General features: G+C 45.6%; 1 protein-coding gene across 8 annotated transcripts in view; it reads left to right on the top strand.

Annotated features, from left to right (window-relative positions):
• Window positions 1-24,895, top strand: part of BICD1 (BICD cargo adaptor 1) — a 1,084,974-nt gene that overhangs the window by 730,490 nt on the left and 329,589 nt on the right. For all 8 annotated transcript variants that reach the window (XM_069628212.1, XM_069628214.1, XM_069628217.1 and 5 more), the window contains exon 6: window positions 23,298-23,449. In XM_069628212.1, coding sequence (XP_069484313.1) covers window positions 23,298-23,449 — 152 coding nt within the window. The remainder of the gene's footprint in view (window positions 1-23,297; window positions 23,450-24,895) is intronic.

Raw genomic sequence — 24,895 nt, 5'->3', positions numbered from 1 at the left:
GCTTCATACAGGCCCTTAAAACCATGTTTGACCACCCAGAGCAGGTCTACAGTGCCCAGGAACGTCTACTCGATTTTCAACAAGGAACCCAGGATATGCTTACGTATGTCACACGCTTCAAACAGCTAGCTAAAGAGGCAGATTGGTCCCCTGAAGCTTGTTTTACCCTATTTCGAAGAGGGCTAAACGAAGACATCAAGGATGAACTAGCCAGAGTGGCGCGCCCAAGTTCTTATCGTGCCCTAATGGATCTTGCCCTGCAGATTGACTTTCGCATTCAGGAGAGAAAGGCAGAGAAAAAGAAAAGCAAGTCGCCACTCCAGAAGAGCCCCATTGGGATACCCTCAAACCCCGAAGGTATTTCCACTTCAGGTAACGAGCCTGAACCTATGCAGCTAGGGGCATTCCGTGGACCCATATCCTCTCAAGAAAGAATGCGTAGGATCCATACCGGGTTGTGTATGTATTGTGCAGCAGACAAACATTTAGTAAGAGAGTGCCCAATAGCCCCCCCACGGCGCTCGGGAAACGCCAGCTCCCGATCCTAAATGGAGCACAGGTTCGGGAGAGAGATGCTTGCTCCACATCAATTCCATCCTTGAACTCTCCTGGACAAAATTCCTTGGTGATTTTACAGGCCTTCTTATCGCCATCCAAGAAGGAAACGCATCCCATCCTGGCACTGGTGGACTGTGGAGCTATGGGAATTTTCATAGACCAAGAATGGGTTCTTAACACCATAATCCTTGCGAATCCCGGAATATCATGCAATCTGTAGAAGCTATTGGAAGACCCCTTTCTTAAGGATCCATAACCCTTCAGACCAAGGACGTCGAACTTGCCATAAACCACCATCGAGAAAGGATAAAATTTGACATCATCAAGTCGGCCCACTACCCAATGGTTTTGGGAATGCCCTGGCTTCAAAAACACAATCCGTACATCAATTGAGCAGTGGGTTCCTTGTTCCTGGGCTCAGAATTTTGTATCCCACTGTTTATTGTCAGACCATACTCCGACACCATCAGAAGGACCTCCTACGAATCACCAGGGTACAATCTCTGTCTCAAACATTATCCGGGTTCCGGAGATATACCAGAAATACTCTGATGTCTTCTCCACTGCCATTGTCCAGGCGTTACCTCCCCATAGGCCAGAAGACTGTGCTATAGAAATGGACCCTTGCGCTGTAATTCCCTTTGGGAGGATGTTCATCTTATCCGAACCTGCAAAGAAAGCCCTTCGAGAATACCTGGATACTAATCTTGCAAATGGCACCATACGACCCTCTTAATCCCCAGCAGGGGCCTCACTGTTTTTTGTTCCCAAGAAAGACACCAAGGAACTCAGACCGTGTCTGGACTATCGAGGTTTAAATCAATGCACCCTTAAGGATCGCTATCCGTTACCCTTGATCTCAGACATTCTGGAGGCAGTAAGGGGCGCAGTTGTTTTCACCAAGTTGGATCTCAGGCGTGCGTACCATCTGATTCGCATTAGGGCAGGAGACGAGTGGAAAACGGCCTTTAGAACACCCTTTGGTCATTATGAATACTTGGTCATGCCTTTTGGACTTGCTAATGCCCCGACGGTCTTCCAACGCTTCATGGATAGGGTGTTCTCAGACATGCTATTCCTTTTTGTGATTGTCTATCTGCACGATATCCTAATATTTTTGATGGACATTTCCAAGCACGAAGAACATGTAAAGGCAGTGTTACAATGACTATGCGAAAACAAGCTCCTGGCAAAGCCAGAGAAATGCTTCCATGTTTCTACTGTACACTACGTAGGATTTGTCCTTAGTCCAGAAGGCATTGGAATGGATCAATCCAAGGTTAAGCCTATACTATCTTAGCCAAGCCCCACCTCTGTGAAACAAATCCAGTCTTTCCTGGGCTTAGCTAATTTCTACAGGAAATTCATACCTTCCTTTTCCGAGATAATCCAACCAATCATTTGTCCTATTAAAGAAAGATGTACCCTTCCTTTGGACCACAACTCAAGAGGAAGCCTTTCAACGGTTGAAGACTGAGTTTACACAAGCTCCCATCCTGGCTCAACCTGATGTCAACCGACCATTTATATTGGAGACAGATGCCTCCAGTTACGCTATTGGAGCCGTCCTCAAACAGCTATTCGGGGACAGGATGGAACACCCCATCGCTTACCTTTCCCGGACGTTAACTCCCAGTGAAACCCATTACTCAGTCTTGGAAAAGGAACTGCTGGCCATCCGTCAAGCCTTCACCGAGTGGCGTCATCTACTCCTCGGAGTGGAGCATCCTGTCCAGGTCCGCACGGACCATCGAAACCTACAAGTACTGCAGGCCTTGGAATGTAGGAACAGCCGTCAAGCTCGCTGGGCCTTCTTCTTTACCCAGTACCAGTTCCAGATTCACCACGTTCCCGGGACACAAAATCTAATAGCTGACGCCCTCTCTCGACGTCCAGACTACGAAACGCTGGGAGATCGGGCATATCCCAAGATTTTTCCCCATACAATATTTGTAGCTCAAGCAAACAATCTCCTGGAAGACATTCGTATGCAAACTCAGACTTTGGAACTCTGGAAGGATCCTTCCAAAAGGACTCAATGGGATCTGAGAACCCAGGACGGATACCTGTTTAAAAATAACAACCTGTTTATTCCCACACAGAAACTACAACAAAAGATAATAAACCTCTGCCATGATACCCCTCACTCCGGTTATCATGGCATTTCCAACACCCTCCGTCTAATACAAAGACAATTCTGGTGGCCCAGAATGAAGGCTGACGTTCAACTGTACGTGTAATCTTGTTCTGACTGTAATCAAAACAAACATGACAACCAGAAACCAGCAGGACTCTTATTACAGCCTACTCCACCAACAAGACCTTGGGAAGTCATCGCTACAAATTTTATTGTAGAATTAGAGCCATCCAGAGGGTACACCACTATCATGGTCACCATTGACTTGTTCACTCATATGGCCCATTTTACACCTTTGTATAAATTACCATCCTCGTCAGAACTTGCTGGAATCTTCCTGGAACACATCTTCCGACTGCATGGACTTCCTTCCAAGATTATATCGGACAGAGGACCACAGTATATCTCTCAATTTTGGAAACACCTCTGCAGGATACTAGGAATCCAACGAGCCCTCTCCTCAGGATATCATCCCCAAACCAATGGAGTCACAGAACGAGTGAATCAAACCCTTGAACAATACCTTCGTTGTTTTTCTACTAAGGTCCAGGACGATTGGTCGCTTCTGATACCAGTGGCAGAATTCGCCTACAACAACTCGGACCATTCGGCCGTTAAAATCAGCCCTTTTTTTTGCAGCCATGGATTCCACCCTGCGGTACTACCTTCAGTCCTTCCGCATCCTACACCAGTTCCAACAGTCGATTCCTGGATTGAAACACTCATCAATGTACAGAGAGAAGCCAAGGAACATCTAGAAAGAGCACAGATCCAAACTAAGCACTATGCAGATTCGAGGAGAAGGCCAGGGCCTTCTTACACCATTGGGGATAAAGTATGACTATCCTCGAAGCTACTGCCCCGACATCTCCGACCAAATAAGTTGGCTCCTCGATATTATGGGCCCTTTCCTATAAAAGAAGTCATTAACCCTGTGGCCTTTCGACTTAAACTACCAGACTCCTGGAAGAAAATTCATCCAATTTTTCACAAATCTCTATTGAAGCCTTACATCCAAACCACCCGGACTAATCTTAGACCCAGTACTGTGATTGTCAATGACCAGCTAGTATATGAAGTGTCTCGAATATGTGACTCCAGATATAGACGAGGACAACTTCAATACCTGATGGAATGGAAGGGCTATCCATCCAGTGAACGTACCTGGGAACCAGTCTCAAACCTAAACTCCCCCAGATTGCTCAGAAAATGTCATCTAATACATCCAGGCAAACCCGGTGGAACGAGTTTTAGAAGGGGGCATGCTGTCATGATCCATCGATCACGCCCCTTTTGGTCCTCCTGGTCCCTGGCACGTCGGGGGTTACTCGCTGTAGTACACCCAACATGGCTGTTTCGCAGAACGCGGTCTATCGACCTTTACTTCCATGCAGCACGTTCCATAAATTAACCATGCCCCTGCGGCTCCACGCGTTTCAACGCTATCATTAGCTGAGGCTAGGCGTGCGTCGCGTTGCTGCTCTAATTCCCGGACCCTCTCCTTCCATTTCCTTGTACCTGTTCTTTCCGTGATCCACGCACACCTCCCCCGTGTGCAGTCTTCCTTCCTGGTCTTCCTGTAGTTTCCTTGATCCCGGACGAAGAAGCTGAACGAATCCTGGAATCCGACGACAGCCGAGCGGGCTTATACAAGACCCGAACAGCACAGAAGAAAACCCTGGCGAAGGATCCTGCAAGGCAACATAAACAGGTGAGAAAACACAAAACCTGTGACACCTGGGATTTTCTGCACCAGGCTTCAAGCATACCAGAAAAGAGCCCTGATCCCTGCAATCTTTCACATAACTAATAGAACATTGTCACCATCAGTAAACACTGTGCTGAGTCATGGTTTGTTGATTGTAACATTCAATTTGGTTGATTGATTCAAACTAAAGATCGAATTATCGCAGTTTTTTGTGCAGTCAAATTGAAAGTCTTTTTCATGGATCAAGTAATACAGGAGGAAGATACCAATACAAGTCTTAGCCCCGAATCCAATTTTACTCATCGGATGATACTATGCCAACAGAAATCCTTCTGTTTGAGAAAAATATGATGCTAAGGTAGCAAAGCTTAAGAAAATACCTACATTTATTCCAAGCAACTTGGATAAGGACAAGAAGCTTGCTCTAATCAACCTTAGGGTGTGCACGAATTTGATCATTAAACCGACAGACAGTTCTTATGTCAAAAGTACAATATGAACAAATGGTCATGAATGTAATGAATGACCCAGGACACTACTAACATCTTCCATGTGATCGCATCAATGGAATCAGGTATTTGAATTATGATACAACACTCATGGAATCAGTACATCATTGGATTTTGAGGCCTGGATTTGATTTGTTTATTGTGAGACACTTAGAGTTCCTTCCTTTTATTCCTTGCCCAAGATCCACAAAAATACAGAGTTTTTTGCAGACCAATTGTATCAGGTTGCAGCACTGTTTTAGGACATTTGTGCAAATATATACACAGATTTCTTCAATTGTTGCACATGTTAACCTCCTCTTATCAGAAAGGTATTACATCTGTGATTAATCTTTTTGAGAAACATCCCTTAGATACAGCTACTGATTTATTGTTGACCTTCGATATTAGGACCCTATGTAGTAATATTTCTCAACCAGAATCTATAGAGTGTAGCAACACTGAACTTTCACATACTCATCTGCCATATTGTGCGTCCAAAGCATTTATTGTTAAATTAATGGCAATAGCATTAGAGTGGAATTATTTTCAATTCAACACATTTCTATCAACAAACTATGGGCACTGCAATGGGGGCACCGTTTGCACCCAACATGGTCATTTCTTTATGGCATAATTTAAGGAGAAACACATTATGGTCTCTACTAACACCTTTACGGATCATATCCTGCTATGGAAGACATACATAGTCAATATAATCATGATCTGGTGGGGTGACATAATCAAACTGAGACTGTTCTAGACCTGGTTGAATTCCATTAGCCCATATAAACAGTTCACTATGACCATGAACAAGGACATTATTGAATGTTTGGACTTCCTTTTTTCGGAAATGACTGACCAAAATATACTTCTATATTACTCAAGTTACCATTCGAGTTCACTCTGTGACAATTTTCCATATGGTAAATACCTCACCATTAGGCACAATTGCACATACATTTATTGTTCCCTTGTTAGGCGATTACATGAAACACGCTGAGGACTTGGACTGACAGTTGATTATGAGAGGTTACAGAAGAAGCTGGGGAGAGATTCAAATAAATGCACAAGTTTTCTCACACAGAGAAATATTGTTGACTCTAAAGGAAAAACACATCTCTGCATCAAAAATGGCCTGATTACTACTTTTACTGTGAAACTTGGATAATTTGCAAGATGTTTAAGAAACAATGGCCCGTCATTCCCTGAGATGAATCCACCACTTTATGCTTTCAAAATGGGAAAGACTAGGTTTGATTTCCTTGTGCATTCCAGATACATCAATGTGCACACAATAGAGAGTCAAATAGCAGTGTCGAGCTTGGCACCAACTAAAGGCCATTTTGCATGTGACAGTTGTGCAGCATGTGCATTTACCACATGGACCACACACTTCAAATAGGGATCCATAAACTGGGTACTTAGAAAAATGAGCAATTGTTACACCAGGGTGGCCATTTATTGCACTGAACATTTAGGTAAATGGGGAAAACAATTAGGCTAGTCAAAAATAGAAGCTCTAGCATTGTATGCTGCAGCGAGAATCCCTGATGGTACGGCATTTCTTGGAATTAGTACAAACTGAGAATTTGAAATGGTGGCTCATTGAATCCATACCATATTGATTTATAGAGATCCAACTTTGGATTCATTGACTGGGCGCCCACATGCATGGACTTAACCAAACTCATGTTCTTCAGTGGCCTAACGTGAATGAAAAGTGTAAACTCCTTGAGTACGCCTTTAAGGCCTTCCATTCATGCTACGCCATATATTCAATCATTTGTATGGCGGAGAGAAGGGCCGGGATAAAACTTGCATTTCCGTTGCTCCCTTCTTCTCTGCCATACAAATGCTCTAGCATTTGCTCTGGTATGGATTTTAATGCCGGTGCAAGTGCTGGAGGTCCTTATGGTGTGCGCCTGCTTTATCGCGCCTTGAATCACTTGTGTACAGGCACGTTATAAATACCATATCAAATTACTTGTTCATAATACAAGTCACACATGTTATCATCAGAACCTCCTCACATGAGATACGTTGTTGGATAAATCCCCTTCCATGTGTACATCAGGTAGCAATCCCACTACTCGTGAATTGGTAAATCATTATAGCACAAGAGTCTTGAACATTCAGAAACAGCAGTTCGTTAATACAGTCAGTCACGAAGGATTCGTTTTTGAAAGTTATATATCTGCCATTTGTTTATTCCTCTCAGCAATTGCCGCTGCTGCAGGCATACGCACCCCTTGGCCAGAGCCCTCTGTCTCTGCATGAGAGGGACCTGACCGGCGCTGTTGTATATTTTCAGCATTTACAGAAACAAACACTTCTGGGTTTACGTTGTATTTCGAAAGGGAGCCTTGTTCTTTGTGTGGAAACAGAACAGGGACCTGCTGCATACGACTGATTGTGTACGTCCTAACAGGATGAAGTATCATTTTTCACCTTGAAAGGGATAAAGTAAGGTTTTTAAGATACAGTCAGGTTCCGCTCTGTATTGCTTTCTAGTACTAATGACATTTTGGTGTATTTCAGCATTGTAGGCCCCACTTTTGAATTTTATTTTTATTTTATTTATTTATTTTTATTTTTCCTCATATTAGGCAGGAATAATGTCTACCAGTATGGGACAAGGTTGCATGCATTATAGCGCCACCTGATTTGGGGTGAGGCTTTGAGGCTAGCCAGTCCTGTTTTCACGTTTACTTCCATTCATGTTTACTTTGGGATTGGGCCCTATTTTTCATCAGGACTTTTTGTTTTCATCTCACAGAATATCAAGTGATATGCCTGTGATTAGGTACATCATCAGTGTCAATGTTATGTAGTAGTAAGTGATATGGGGGCTCATTAAAAGTGCATTGAGGCGATGAATTTGGCAGTAGATCCATTAGTGACTTGTTACTGCAGCTTTACTGAACTGCCATACTATAGATTGTGTGGTAAGGTGGAGGATACACCTCCAGCTAAAAGCTAGAAGCAAATCCGCCACCTTGCTGCCAAAAAACACCAGAAGCAGCAGAATTACTGCTGACGGTAATTCCGCCGAAAAGCACCCTTTTTTTGAGCTGTCCTCCGAGCCGCAGGCTCTTGCGCATGCGCAGTGGGAGAGCGATGCCGCCTGTCCCTCCTTCCCGAGACAAAAGAGGATTGCGCATGTGCGAAGGTGTGAGACAGCAACGCCATGAAGCCCGGCCTGCATCTCCATGACGACGTGAAGGCACACACCTAGCAATAAGCACAAGCTTGCTGGAGACACGCTCACCCTCCTCTACAACGTTGACTATCTATAACTCAGTGAGCCAACAAGTAAAAAAAAAAAAAGGATGAGAAAGGGAGAAAAGGGAGCAGAAAGTCTCCCACTTCACATATTGCTGCAGTAAACATGGTCCTTCTGTCTTTATGGCGTCTCCGGGCCCTGCAACAGTGAAATGGGCACAATGGAAGGGTTCTACGTTATTTTGCTGTGGGATTTTTCATTGCAGGACTTTTCATTGCTGTTTTTTTATCGAAAAAAACTCATCGTTTTTTTTTTTTGGGGGGGGGGGTAATACCCCAAAACCATCTTTTTAAAAAAACATTATTCCCTTTCACCCACAAATATTTAATTTTTAAACCCCCCCCAAAGAAAAGATGATTTTTTTTCGATAAAAAAACTGCGATGAAAAGTCCTGCAACGAAAAATCCTGTGGCAAAAGAACTGTACACCAATGGAAGAAGGGTTTTATCCACTACATAAAAGCTGCCTGTGGGAATTCCTACACAAATGATAGGAAACCTTCGCTCTTGATGCGCTTTATAGGGTGTGAGGGCCACGCATACATGACATTCTACCTCCTCTGGCAAATGAGGGTGGTGGCGACAGTGCAAATGAGCTAGACAATGCACTGCTCAAGATGGACGTGCATTCAACCCCAAAACAAGCATCATTTTGGAGCTGTACAATTTTGGTGTCAGGATACAGGAGCAGGGCGAAAGTGTGGAGGGCTGTGTGGCAGCCCTACGACATTTAGCTCTGTCGTGCAAATTCAGAGAGTCTTTTCATGGGCACATACATGGTCAATTAATGATTCACTGCAATAGAAATACGATTAGAGGGCGGTTATGGCTAAACGACGAACCCACATTGGATTAGGTGTTAGACATTGCTAAGCGAGTTGAACATTCGTTGGCCTGTGTTGCGAAATTGTCAGAAAAGGAGAGCAGAGAGGCTAAAGTGGAGGTGTTAAGTGTAGTGGATGGAAAGCAGAAGAAGAAAACGAAGGAAAAACCTGTTGTGAAAGGAAACGGTGACCACAAGAACAATAGATCAAAAGGGGAAAGGAGAGAAGAACGTGTATGTTTTCGATGTGCCAGCAATTCACACTTTGCCGGATCAATTGCATGTCCCCGTCAAGGAGTTGAGTGTACAAAATTCAAGAGATGAGGACATTTTGCTAACTGTTGCAAGAACTTTTAGTTTAATAAGAAGAGGGTCTTATAAGTAAATGAAGAAGGGCAAAGATCTTCTGCGGAGGAGGATGGATGCCATGTTGAAAATGTTACTGTTAACATTGTTCAGGGTGTGAATGAGGAGTGTGTGCATCCATATGCGAGTTTGAGGGTGAATGAGAAGGAGATATCATTGATGGCAGACTGTGGTTACGAAAATATTGCTCATGTCCAGAATGGTGTTTGAGCAGGATATGGAAGGTGATGTTCGGAATTTTATAGAACCAGATTTCAACCCCAGGGGTTACAACCAGTATAAGATTGACCTGCTTGGATATTTTGAACATATGAGGGGTAGCAAGGCGAATAACATGGTGAGCCCACGTTGGCTGGGCAGAGAGAGAGAGTCGCATTGTGTGGTGGATGAGTTGAGGAAGAGGTTAAAGGAAAATAAAGAGAAGTGGGTGATGAGAGAGAATGTGAGACGGGGAAAGAAAGATTGGAGAGTGGAGTGTGGTGACTGGTTGAGGATAAAGATAGGAGTCATTAAGAGGAAGGGAGATTTATTGGACTCAGATCCCGTCCGGGTGGTGGTCGTACTTAATGGTGCTCTGCGAGTGAGTGGTGGTTAGTTGTGGAATAAGAATAGGATTGCGGTGGTGAATAGAGTTGGTTAGACAAAGGGAGATGTGTTATGGTGTACTTAGCTATGTAAGGAGTGTGCTGTAGGCAACACTCCATCCAGAATGTTATTATACAATGAGGACTCCAGGCACAAGAGTTGTTGGAGAGTGGCCAAGGCAGAAGCTGTGCCGGGGATATGTTCCTGTTATACTTTACAAAAATCCTATATAAATCAATCGAGGTGTTTGTGGTTTATATCTAGCACTTTGCCAGGTTGTTTCCTGCCTCTGTAGACCTGTTTAGGGTTTTCCCATAGACTTCCTTCACCTGAGTCAGTAGTGGATACTCTCTGATCCATTCAAGGTATTCCTTAAGATGAACAGAGGAATTCTGGGAGACATAGTTCTTGTATGTTGGGTTTTTCAAAATAGAATGGGTCAATTGGCTTAGGGGGGGGTAGAGTTTGAAGAGTTACTTTCACAGTCCCCTGTGACAATGATATGATATTTATAATGCGTTTAATACCCAGAGGTTTCTAAGCACAGACCCGGGGATCGAACCTGTGTTGCTCTGTATCGTCTTGTTTTCAAGGCCAGCATGTTGGCCCTGAGCTATCCTCCCGAGACAATGACTCTGAGGTCACAGAATCTACATGTCAAAGTGCAACGTAGCTTATTTTACTCTCATGCTTGATAACAAGTTGATCTTAGCATTTGCCGAACTCAGTTTCAGAGCAAAGAACAAAGTGATTACCTCAAAGACAACTTGTTGAGAAATGTATTACAAGATAGCACTTTTTTAATTGCAAAAGGGTAGGATGCCTGTGAATACCACTGTTTTTAATGTTGTTTACTTTGCAGTGTATGTTTTTACTCTGTTTAATTAACACCCTGATCCTATTTCCGTGACATGGGCTTATAAATTGCTTCGAAGATTTGTTTCCATGAAAGGATGTAGGAATGTCTGCATAAGTAATTTGTGCCTACTCACTGATAATGCCAGGCGTAATAGAAACAGCATTTGCCAATTTGCTTCCAGAAATCACAACCCTGCCGCCTGCCCGCCGGCAGGCGTGTTTGGCCATAGTGAACTATATGTTTTTGGTGGCCTGTGAAAAAAGCCTGTTTTCATCACTGTCAGGTTCTCTTATCAATTAGTTCCTGTGAACACACCCCACCAAGGGTGTTTTACATTCATAGGTGAGTCATCGCTCTTTTGGAATCTGACTTCATGTTCGTGGGCATGGCTTCTAGGAAAGGCAGTGACTCATACAAAGTGGCAACCGCAATGAAGACCGCGTACAACCGCGTACAACGTTGTTACATCGACAGTGCATTTTTTGATGATGTTTTTTGCTGAAAAAACATATTGAAAAATATGGGTGGGGGTAAGGGGTATAAGGAGTAGGGGGTGGGGAATTGAGAGTATGTAATGGGGGGTTGGGAGAACCCCCCCAGTCTCCCAAAATAAAAAATAAACATTTTCGATGAATTTTTTCGGCAACAAACTGTCAGCAAAAACTCATCGAAAAATGACACGATGTAGGGACATAGAATCGAAGACCAAGTAGCACCATCTGCCAAGTACTTTTAGAAAATGTCACACACAGCTCTAACCTCTGACCTCACATTTCAGATGGGAGGTGCATTTTTTAGTGACATCATATCGACAAAATTGCACATATGGCAGAAGTGACATCACACGACCCTCAAAACCTCTTTTACCTCCCGGGGCTACTTTGCTTTTCCCAGTGCAATTAGTCATTGATTCCACGTGTTTAGTATCCAAGTGATGTCTTTTTTTAGTGGCTTGAAAAAAGAAATGTGGACAGTTTCTTGGAAAGGCTAATCAACACGAGTTCCGTACAAGAGAGTAGCACTTTGGGCTCACTGCACAAAACACCCAGACTCGCTTGTAGTGGAAAAGGTCGCTTTAATGTGACAGGCCAAAGCTCACAAATAAACTTTCAATTCCCCCCAACAATTAAATAATGAAATCAGTTCCACTTCCTCCCTACCTATCCCTTGGTCCCTACCGTCTCCTTACCATCTTCTCAAGGCTTCCCGCTTCCTCCCCGGGGCCATGCCCCTCCAGGTTCAATACCTGTTCCCCCGGGGTAGCCCGTTTGTCGAAACAGCACCACCCCCATCATTTCCCGCGCTATTCCCCCATTGTGCTTCACTCCTCCCTCATCCAGAGGGACCATGCCCCCGACAACAGAAAAACCCTCCACTGAGGTGTTCTTTCTGCCCCACCCCTCCTAGCTTACCTCTCCTCCCAATTTGTATTATGTCCTGGACCGCCCACTTCGACCCCTAATTCACTAACTATTCCCATAAACCAATAGATGCCCTCCCTCCTCTTAAAAAGCAATCCTCCCACAGATGTGTCCCTGAGCAGCAGCGCTCGTGCCTCCCACTTGCCCCAACAACTACCCGTAAAACTTCCTCCTAGACCTATCCACTGCCCCTTCAAATAACATTCCCTTGCAACCCTGCTCGGTGCCAACTTTGACCAACCACCTTACCTTGGGCTGCACTCCCGAAAACCAGCTAGTTCCCCTGTTATTTCTATAGCAAAGCTACTCCTCATTAAGTTTCTAAGCCATACCTCCTGCGTGTACTATAAATTCCTCCGAAACCCCATGACACACCCTTCTCGCCACCAACATGGACAGCAAATAGACCCCCTAATCCTCTTAACTCCCTAAAACACAATTATGACTACGTCCTCGGTGGCGTCCAACAATCCGATCTCTCTCCGCACCTACCCCACTCCAATAACCCTTCGCTGGCCGCCATTCCACGTCCACTGCAACTCACCTCTCTTTCAAGCCCCCATCTGCAAAAGAAAATAGCTATGAGTCTCTCTTCTCCATTGCCAAACCACCCCCCTTGTTCCTGCCCTTGTTCCCAATCTGCCCCTAATTCCCAGAAAACTCCACTTCTATCCCCAGAACTTCCCTTATCCCCACACCCTCCACCCCTTCTTCCCCCTTCCTCTGCTAGTCCCCCCTACAACTGCCTTCCCATGCCTTGCGCTAACCTCCTTCAGGCCCACAAACCCCCTCTCTGCTCACTGTTCCACTTCCTCAAACCCTCCTCGTGACCCACTAATACCTTACTGCCAGTGCTGCAAACTCAAAATTAACTCTTAAAAACCTCCCTTCATTTACCCCCATCTGTCTCCCCAAGACAACCCATCCTCACCTGACCACCTCCTTACTCCCACTACGGAAACACCCCCTGGCCATTTCCTACCTGGCCCACCTATAATTTGCACCTTTTACACCCCCTCTTCTAAAAAATGCACCTACCCCCACTTAGACCCCTTATCTGCTCTGTCCTATTACCCTCCTGTTCACACTTACCCCCCACCCTCCATCACCTTCCTACTATTGCACCGTGTTATCGCCCCTGCACCGGGGGCCCACGTGCACCCCCATCCATGCAGGCCCTTCTTCTCATTCCTTCTCTCTGCCACTGCACCAGGGGCCAACCTGCGCCCCGGCCATGCAGTCCAAACCATAAAACATACTCTTCCAGCACCTTGCGTCCATCACACCATGTTTCCCACCTGCACCAGGGGCACTAGTGCACCCCGTCCATGCAGTCACATCTCCTCACTTCCCCCGACTGCACCAGGGGCGCTCCCGCACACCCTTCCATGCAGTCACCTCTCCTCATTGCCCCCACTGCCCCAAGGGCCAAATGAGCCAAGTTCCTCCCATGCTGGGCTTACTCAATTCCCGCTCTAGCGCGTGCCCTGCCTCCTGCCCATCACGCAAACCGGGGCTACTACCGTACTCTCGAAGTTGCGATATCCTCTTAACCTCTGTGAGTCTCTCCATATTGACTCTGTGCCGCTATAACCCTCTCACGTCCCCCAAAGCTAGCTTATCATGTCGAGCGGCAAGCGTGAGTGCTTCTCCACCGTCTCCCCCACCCTCCAATGATGGCCACCACCCCCTATCAGTTTAACTAGCATACAGACCTTCCCCCCACCTCCTTGCCCTGCTCCTCGCTCTTTCCCTCTATCCCCTGCCTGAAAACACTGTGTAATTGGAGGCCGACCCGCGCACCTGCTGCACTCGTGTTTAAATTTGCACATCATCCTTGTGCAGCCTTCTTTTTTGAAAGCCCAACATGCTGCTGAGGGCTGACCTCTGCCTCCTCCCCCATCCCTTCTGTGGTGGGGCGACCAAGAAAGGGCTGGTAAGGCACGGGTAAGCCACTTGCCGTGTGCACCGTTGGAGCTGACCTTATCGGTACCAATCAACTGCAGCCAGAGGTCCATATCTATCTCACCCCAGACCGCCTGGCTGTCCTCTGTTACCCTCGCCCTAGATTCCTCATCGTACTGCACCCATGCGAAACCCCTGAAATTCATAAATGCCTTTCTGAACACGTCCATGTACTTCAACAGAGCCACACATCTCTCTGGAAATTTCTCACAATAGACACTTGCATAAACAAGAAAAGCTGACGTCCAATACTCGATCGTCACCTGCACCTTTGGACGCAAGGCCAGCTCCCTCTCCTCCTCCTCCTTAGAACCCTCCTTGGCTCTCACCTCCCTATGTAGAAGCTTGAACACGTCCACAAATTCCCCTGCCCATATCTTATCCTTCGTTGTTGTCATCAAATGTGCTCCCAGAGGCTTCGAAGGGGACTGCTCTCTCCTCCTCCCACCTGCACTCTTCTGCCGGTATTTTCCTCCCTTGCCCCTCTGCCCTGTTGCTCCTCGCACCCCCACCTGCACCCCCCACCCGCCCTGCACCTTTTTGCAAACTCCTAACGTCCCCTTCCTCCACCTGGTCTCTGTCCCCCAAACCCCTTCCTGACTCCTCTCCTGTCTCCACTACCCCCCTGGACGCTCTCCTGTTAATCTCCCTCCTCATCTTCCTACCCCTCGACTCCCAGACCTCCCTTTACCAGCCGCAGGGCTACATGCCACCAGTGCCGCGAGAGCCCCATCTGCCGCTGCTCTCCGCTGTGGCCTTCCTCCACCGTCTTCCCCTTCGCCCGTAACCTCCCCCACAACCCCTTCCAGCTGGGCATTAGATGCCCTACTAATGATCTCCAAAGCCTCCCTCAGCGCCTTGGCATCCACCAGTCCCTTCTTCTTGGACCCCTGTCCCACCATGGCACACCAGTAATACACTAACTGTGTGCAAAGAAATGCTGCTTGCTTCCCCTTCCTACTAGCCCCCGAGCCAGAACCTACCAGAGGGATTGCCTGCCGAGTTGGGGGGGGGCTCTAATTTAATAGAAACCCAATTAACACCCCCTAACTCACCTAATGAGCCACAGCCAAGGGGTCCTTGCCCACTTAAAGTCCAAAATAACTACACCAACCCAATTTATTCCAGTATTCCTCTCCCTTTTTTTAAAATATAATTGCTGTGACCTAATATTACCTCTCCTCTTTTAATTCATGTTGTTATTATTCCTTTAATTATGATTTTTTTTTTGCGCGCAGCCTAACCTAAAATGGGAGAGGGAGGGGAGCAGGCTACTGCCCCAACTCAAAAGACCCCAGCCCCCCAGGGGAACTATATGAAAACCTGCCGAGGGCTGCCCAGCCACCTATTTATTTTACCCAATTTAGATAAATTCCAGATTGATAGTTCCAACCCACCTCCCTTTCACTCTTTTATTTATTTTAACTAACCCAACACTGGGTAGTTAAGACAATATATCTGACACACCAATAAGCAATACTAAGGCTCTCTACCTGAAACCTGCCTCTATTTATTATTATTATTATTTTTTTAGCCCCCTAAACCCCTGAGTGTCACCAAACCCGCTAAAGAAAGGCACAGCTGGTTCCCCTCTACAAATGGCGTTAGCCTACTAGAATGTGGCTGCGCCCTTTAAGGGCTCCGTACCGCCACCTGGAGGCCGCTGTACGTCACCACATGCAGCACCGTCCCAATGGGGAGCCGCCTGACAGGCGCCAATACTCCCACGAGCTCCTGCCCGCCGCGCACGTCCACCAGTAACCCGACCTGCCAGCTGACCCACCGAACCTGCGCCCTCGCCACCCCCAAAGACCAGACAGGCCCCCAACCACCCGGAGGACGCACCTTCCCCAGAGCAAGTGAACGCGCTGCCACAGCAGCCACCCGAACAGACATAGCCCTGACAGGAGCCCCTGCGCCCCCATTGGAACACACCACCCGATAACCAGCCGCAGTATGCCGCGGACCTACTTAACACCGCGGTAGGAGGGGGTACCTTATCTACGGTACCCCCAGCTATTTTATTAATCAAATTAAAATAAACAAAAGTAACCTGCTACTGTACCTACCTGCCTGCCCGCCACCAGCTAACGGCTACGCCCAAAATCCTCACCGCTGCTAAAACCCACTAGCAGGCCCAAAACACAGGGAAGGCTCGGGAGCAGGCGACCAGGACAAACGCTCGTCCTAACCACCGCCTGCTCTTGAACCTTCCTTGCCCCCCTTAAATACCCCGACTGCGCTCTATATGCAGGCCATCTCGCTGGCCTGTGCAGCGCCCAAAACAAACCCGGGGGAAATACATCGCTTTCACCCCAGGGCCCCCCTTCTTCAGTAATAAAGATGCTTGTGTCACGGGGGAAAAAGCACATTTGTTCACTCAATTTTTAGCATCATTGCTCATAATACACATGTGGACTAAATTAATTATTATGATTATAAAAATGAAGCCCAGTGCAATTTGGATTAGTAATGAGCGCTTTGCATGTTCAACACAGAGCAAGTTCTTTATGCGAATTACGCTTAATCCCGGCTTTCCCCACTGGGACCACTACATTATGTTTATTTTGACTTCCTTTGCCTCACAGGAAGTGGCATCACATGGTGTTTGACTTTTATGACTAGGCATACGTCTTTATTGAAAAATGAATGCTGCAGCGTGTTCACAATCAGGTGCTGATAAAAAGGAACCAATCCCCTATTAATAAGAGTGGCAAATGCTGGAGGCTTACTGACTTTCAACAGACCAGTAACCAAAATGGTTATATGAGAGGGGTTGCAAATCTGCCTACATGCTGCCTACCAGCAGCAACATAACTGTAATGATGGCAATTGACAATTTCCTTAGCCGGACTGCCTACCAGCAGCAACATAACTGTAATGACAGCAATTGACAATTTCCTTAGCCGGACTGCCTACCAGCAGCAACATAACTGTAATGACAGCAATTGACAATTCCCTTAGCGGGACTGCCTACCAGCGGCAACATAACTGTAATGACGGCAATTAACAATTTCCTTAGCCGGGCCGCCTACCAGCAGCAAAATAACTGTAATGACAGCAATTGACAATTTCCTTAGCTAGGCTGCCTACCAGCAGCAACATAACTGTAATTACGGCAATTAACATTTTCCTTAGCCAGGCTGCCTACCAGCAGCAACATAACTGTAATTACGGCAATTGACAATTTCCTTAGCCGGACTGCCTACCAGTAGCAACATAACTCTAATGACGGCAATTGACAATTTCCTTAGCCGGACTGCGTACCAGCAGCAACATAACTGTAATGATGGCAATTGACAATTTCCTTAGCCAGGCTGCCTACCAGCAGCAACATAACTGTAATTACGGCAATTGACAATTTCCTTAGCCAGGCTGCCTACCAGCAGCAACATAACTGTAATTACGGCAATTAACATTTTCCTTAGCCAGGCTGCCTACCAGCAGCAACCTAACTGTAATGATGGCAATTACCAATTTCCTTAGCCGGACTGCCTACCAGTAGCAACATAACTCTAATGACGGCAATTGACAATTTCCTTAGCCGGACTGCCTACCAGCAGCAACATAACTGTAATGACAGCAATTGACAATTCCCTTAGCGGGACTGCCTACCAGCGGCAACATAACTGTAATGACAGCAATTGACAATTCCCTTAGCGGGACTGCCTACCAGCGGCAACATAACTGTAATGACGGCAATTAACAATTTCCTTAGCCGGGTCGCCTACCAGCAGCAAAATAACTGTAATGACAGCAATTGACAATTTCCTTAGCTAGGCTGCCTACCAGCAGCAACATAACTGTAATGACGGCAGTTGACAATTTCCTTAGCCAGGCTGCCTACCAGCAGAAACATAACTGTAATTACGGCAATTGACAATTTCCTTAGCCAGGCTGCCTACCAGCAGCAACATAACTGTAATGACGGCAATTGACAATTTCCTTAGCTAGGCTGCCTACCAGCAGCAACATAACTGTAATGACGGCAATTGACAATTTCCTTAGCCAGGCTGCCTACCAGCAGCAACATAACTGTAATTACGGCAATTGACAATTCCCTTAGCGGGACTGCCTACCAGCAGAAACATAACTGTAATGACGGCAATTGACAATTTCCTTAGCTGGACTAGCTACCAGCAGCAACATAACTGTAATAACGGCAATTGACAATTTCCTTAGCCAGGCTGCCTACCAGCAGCAACATAACTGTAATGATAGCAATTGACAATTTCCTTAGCCAGGCTGCCTACCAGCAGCAACATAACTGTAATGACAGCAATTGACAATTTCCTTAGCCAGGCTGCCTACCAGCAGCAACATAACTGTAATGACAGCAATTGACAATTTCCTTAGTCGGAGGTTTAGTGACAGTCTTAAATTAAATTCTAAGTCCAATTGAGCAAAATCCCTACTTTTTAAAGTGTAGTGGGAAGGCTAATGTTCCCTGGAAACCTGTTGGCTTTGAACTAAAACTTCTTGGATCTGTCAAGATAAAATGAGGCAGAAGAAGCACAGAGAAGGGCACTAAAAAGACATGGCGTGCAGCAATCTAACCCAGCCACCGATGAACAACCAAATCAACACTGTTACAGGAAAGAGCTGAAAAATGAACTCTTCTACCAAGCATTCAATCGCTATCACCCTGCGTGCCCCCTTTGCTATGATTAGGGACTGAGCTCCATGAAGCACGTAGGGTAAATCGGACGTAGCAAAGCGGGCCGCCATTTAGCAACATTAGTTAATTCTGCTGGCCATTAGACTTCACCACAAACCTTTTCTATATCCCCTCGGTAGCTTGCAGCCCACCACCGGCTCCAAGACTGACTACAAGAGGGACCCAAATTAAAAACCATTGAGGCAGCTGATTGTGCACCCCCAGGCTCCAATTTATTGCCCCTACCACAAAAGCTGTCAAAAGAGTCCGAGTGTGGAGATGTTAACTACAATGTAAGAATGTTCGAGAAATGAATACATATACATTAAGGCTCCATGCACTAGATAAGTCTTTATCTTTATGTTCGATCCCCTGGATGCTGGAAGGCCTCCAAACCTGTTGATCCCAATGGAGGCTGAAGTCAAGTTTTGGGAAAGAACATGAGTGTAGCGCTTTCATACAAGCACAATCATACCACACTTCTGGACAGAATATAGTATGTCCAGCTCACAGAAAATGGACTGAGTTTTAAGTGTATGTTGAGGTTTTACTACCAAATAACAACAAATTCCACTTTTTCTAATGCCGACACTCGGTATCCCAAAGGGCAGCCCCCAACTCTTAGGTTCCTGTTCTTCACAGTTGCCCATTTAAAAGGCTGTATTGTCTAATACCTTGGAGAGACAGTCCTGGTTACCTCGCAATGCATACATTTGAGAATCCTTTATATGAATTGATTCCTACGCAAATGCATTTTTTTACAGTGACTTTTTATAGTGGTATAGACTTGTCGTCTGGTAGTGGTCAGCCGACACGTGTTTCGACCTCGAGGGGTCTTTATCAAGGCTTTATATATAACATGTATGCTTCACAGATACTCACTTACTCACTTATTGTTTAATCACATGTCACTTACCTCACAATCGTCATGTATTGCAACCAACTGATGTAATGTGTGCAAATGTAACATTTAATATCAGCCCTGATAAAGACACCTCGAGGTCGAAACACGTGTCGGCTGACCACTACCAGACTACAAGTCTACACCACAATAAAAATGTCACTGTAAAAAGACGCATTTGCGAAGGAATCAATTCATATAAAGGATTCTCAAATGTATGCATTGCGAGGTAACCAGGACTGTCTCTCTATACTTACCTGGAGGTGTGGGTTCACCTCTACCTACCTGTGACCTTGCACACAAAAATCTATGACCACAAGACTAATAAATAGAGCTCAGCACGGGAGTGTTCAAAACTAGAACCCGATTCCTCTCTATCTTGTCGAATACCTTGTCAGATGTTCGCAAAGCTCTCGAGAACAGTTACCTACAGAGATAGTGTTGCGAATGCTAGTGTAACTAGTGGATCCAATACCAGGCATATGGCAGGGCAGACACATGTCCTGCTTGTTAAAGACACACACGACTCGTACAGCAGCATGCATTGGGTTCTATACCAATTATGTCAATGAAGGAAAACAATTTTTAAGAGCGACTGTTGTGGTTTTTTGGGTGGCTGATTGCATTCATTCTATGTAGGAATTCGTCTTGAATTCCAGATCACTTTTGAAAGTAGATGGACCATAGTGGTGCGTGGTATAAATCAACATAACATACCAATAGTTTTGTCGTCATGCTTCAAAATGGAGTTGGAATTTCTAGTTTTCAAAATATTTGAAAGTACAAGTGGAAGAGTTCTAACTCTGCAGCAGGAGTCTGCGTCCACTCCTCCTCCTCCTTTGTTATCAGCACTATGGAGACGCTGGAGATGCATTCACTGTATCGGAACTAAAAGGGCTTATTCCACATAACTGCAGTGTTTAAGGAGCTCCCATCAACCGTTTCTATTCCTCTTGCCACATTACGTCGATATTCCTGTCTAGGCTTGGGAGAGGTGGCCATGTTTTCTTAATGAGGCAGGCTGCTCGTCCCATCAATTTCCCCCGCCGTCTCGCGGCTTCGCTGAATTTACGGTGAGAGGTTTTCTTTCCAGGAGGCTGCTGCTGTGGACTGAACATCCATCTAATGGTACGCCGAAGGCATTAGTGCTCGCGAAGCGCAGCCAGCCAGGGGACGGTCTAGTGTCCATCAAGGTATCCTCTATCATAATGCAGGATATGTTCATCGGCAGCAGGTCAAGCTCACTTTGACGGGCCATCAAGAGCTGGACTTGTGCTGTACCATGGATCATACAGATATTTAGAAAGTGAAGCGCAACACGTCATCTCCGAGACACCCATACCCTTAATAAGACATACTAAACATGTCACTAACTTAGCCACCTCATCGTCAGCATAGCTAAATATAGATACTAGTTATGAGTTGTGAGAACATCTGCCCTTCCATGAGATGACTGTGAGCCCCTATACACACACGCAGGAGGAAAACACATGCACGCTGCATACAGACAGATGCACCTAGTTAGGAAATGTGTGAGAAGAGGAGAGGACGGTCAGCTGCCTCACCAGCCACAGAGAGCACTAGTGAGAGAGGAGCACACACAACAAAAAGCAAGGGTTAGAAATGGGAGTATAGCACATGGCTCACAGGCAGTGATAGGCGGTTGACAACAGATGCGGATCAACCATATCTGTACAAAACGATAACTGTGAGGCAAATGGCCAAAGACCTACTTTGCGGAGGCATCCCCAAGCAATATTCACCCCACATGAAGAAAGCACTGGAAGCTCACACAATGTAGTGCACTGCTGCAATCCACATCACGGTTGGACTGAGGCATACAATTGCTCTTGGGCCTCAGTGACTACGTGCCCCACTGTAGCAAATGGCAATTTGTTACTTTTGTGTATAGACTGTTTGAGCAGTACCCAAGGGGGAGTTGTTTGGTAAAATGTGATGCACATTGCAAAACCTCCAAGAATATGTGGTAAAACAAATGCTACAGTGTAGCAACTAATTGGCCCACTTTAGGCAATAAAACTGGCCCACACTAACATGTTGGACCTGCACTTCATGCACTCTTCCATTACCCTATATGCCAGCCTGAGCCTGATTCACATGGCAATATAGTCACATTGAAGTGGAATGCCAAGGGCCCCTCTTGAAAGTCATTATAAGCATGAGGTCATTTGTTAATGCAAGAATGAAGGCAAGGATCACCTAAGAAAGAGGGGAGGACCAGGGCCTATTGGGAGCACTGAGGCTTGAAGATAGCTTACCGCTAGCTAATTTCGTTAGATGTAGAGCGTGCAACCACCGTCCAGCATTCAGCTGCAAGCACATGGGAAATAATCAAGTGGTTAATAACGAGTGTAATCACAACAATCACTGCACCTCACACTCCGCATGCGCCAACACCATAGGAAATCCTCCCCTTCCACATAGATGAGGATCATGTGGGTTTTGTTGATGTGTTCAGTGTCACCCTCATCAGTGCGTAAAGCGACTGTTAATGCGAGTGTGTGAGCAGTTGAGTGATCTGAGAGAGTGTAACGTGTCCATGTGGTGTGATGTTGTTACAGTCCTGACAGCCACAATGTCTTGTCTTGATGCTTCTATCACTCCACGTACGGTAGTCTTGGCTCTGGTTGTAAGTTGTTGTGATTGATGGGATCCATCTTGCAGATTGTGCATTGGTGTCGTCTAAGATGCATTGGATTTGTATAACCAGCCCTAGACAAATATTGTGTTATCCTTTCATTATCTTCGTATTTGTCCCATGGATCCGTGTAGTGTGGCATTTTCAATTTTCCGATTCGTCGTGCAGGATAGCGAGGAGTGTTATTTGGTCCATGGACTGAGAGCTTTGACGTTTCTGTCACCTGATGATGAGTGGATTAACCCTTCGCACTCCATCTCCATGCCTCTTTGCTGCGTCAGCTTTTCGATTACAGTATAGATTGGTGTGTGAACTAGTCATTTTTCATATTCCAATTGACATGTCCGATTGAAGGATGGATTTTTAGGTAAGTCTACGGTTAAGCCAGAGATTTGGGGTTGGCATTCACATGTCTGGAAATTCGACAAAAAGCTCCTGGGGGTTATGGTGATTTGTTTATTTTTTCGGACATCACTCCCCCTGTATGTGTTTGTTGTGATGAATAATGGTGACGACAAATTAGACGCTAATTTTCATTAGTTCATGCCTAGTATTGAGTGAAGTCAGAATGTGAGTGTTTTTGATTCTGTAAGATGAAATTTAAATGACTGAAACCTTTACCAGGACATCTAAACGTCTGTAACTATTATGTCCCTTCACCTCTAAGCATCCGCCATCTTTTCATTGAAAATCCTTTGTTTTTGAGGCAGTTTCTATCTGCATGCCTCCAGATGATTTCTTCAAATATTCCAGAACCGAATATTAAACCAAACTCGAAATCCACCCTAAAGCTTCAAACTAATAATTCACCAAAATGTTGATCCTTAATTACCCGAGAGGTTTGACTTCTTCTTCACCTGACACCCACTCTGCTCCTCATTTCAGACGGCGGAGGTGGCGCTGGCAAACCTGAAAAATAAATATGAGAACGAGAAGACGATGGTGACAGAGACCATGACAAAACTGCGCAATGAGCTCAAGGCTTTGAAAGAGGATGCAGCCACCTTCTCATCCCTCAGGGCCATGTTTGCAACCAGGTAACTATGGAGCATTTCAGGGCAAATGCTGATATTGGTGGCTTGCATGTGTTTTATGAAGGGGCATTGAGTAGCTGTTCAGAAATCCAGTTCTTCTTTCATGAGGTACTAATTTCATCTTCAAAACAATATAGAGCCGTTTACTTCCAGGCACCACATACATGGGACTGCACCTCATATATTGACGAACTAAAGAACCACACTCATATACTGGGCCATACATTCAAACTGGGACAACTGCTGCTAGTGGGTAGGTCGTCTGGTACAAGCGGTTCTTCATCTCCAGCCGTAGGGATGTCGAGATCGATGTCGAGGTAGGGGTTTCCAGATTTCATGCAATGGTACGTTCCGTTAGATGGCTTCATGGAGTTAGAACGTTTCCTATCCTTTGCACAGACAGCTGACGCTTAAAGTTTGCAGAGGAAGTATATTGGCTGACACAAGGAAGCGGGAGGTTTATAGGCTTTCGTTATGCATTACATAGAGGTAGGAACAATAGCAAGTAAGCACTTACAGGTTAGATGTTTGTGCATGTATTTTGTATCTAGATCAAGTAGAACCAATACAAGTCCTGTGAGTCTCTGAAATTGGATTTCTTTTCCTCAGGTCACAAACCAACTGTATTAATATATTCTGCGTGATCTGAAATCTGGAGAGTGGCTTTACTGGGAGTAATAACAGTAACCCAAATGAAGATTTATTTCTCCTCCCAATTAGCCAGAAAAGCAGAACATCTGGCCCTGTTACAGGAAAGTGACGGCCCCAAAAAGGCCCTTTTCTTGAAATGGAATAACAACTTGCCTATGGCCTGCATTTGAATCCACAGTAACCACCCCAGAAGCCTAATTAATATGCTGAAATAAATGCATAGCCATGAAAGACCAAGAGCTCATTCGCTCTTTAGTTGTCTCTAGGAACACATCCAAAGCCTTTTGGAGCAAGCAGCTAGGATGCCAACATAGCTTTGGCCTACACTACGCACACAACCTGAAACCTACTTTGTTACCTGTCAAAAAATGGGGTAGGCCCGTCTTAATGAAGAGCCTCAGTGTAGGCAGCTCGTGAGACTCAGCACGGCCGAAGTCTCGCGAGACCTCCCCCGGAAGTGCGCACAGCCGTGCAAAACAGCAAAGAAGATTGTTACGGCGCAAACCTCACGGAGCACATTGCGCTCCCGGGCCTCTTCCTGATTAGGGATTAAAGGAATGGTTCACCCAAAAAATGTATTGCAAAAAAAGATGGCTAATAATAAAAAAAATAGATTGGCACCTTTTTTTTTAAGTCCCTATGTAAAATTTTGAGCAAATGAAGCTCAAAATTTACAAAAGGAAGCACATGGGAGCATCCATTTTGTGAAATCGATGCCCGCCTCTGCTTGCTTTTGCGGCACTAATGAAGGAAAAGCCAGCCAGCTGAGTAAACAAAAGCTACCACTGGGTGGCTTTT

The sequence above is a fragment of the Ambystoma mexicanum genome, chromosome 12 (genome assembly GCF_040938575.1).
Source record: "Ambystoma mexicanum isolate Mex_15411 chromosome 12, UKY_AmexF1_1, whole genome shotgun sequence".
Classification (NCBI taxonomy): Eukaryota; Metazoa; Chordata; class Amphibia; order Caudata; family Ambystomatidae; genus Ambystoma; species Ambystoma mexicanum.
The sequence above is the reverse complement of the archived record's forward strand: the minus strand, read 5'-3'. Positions and strand labels throughout refer to the sequence as shown.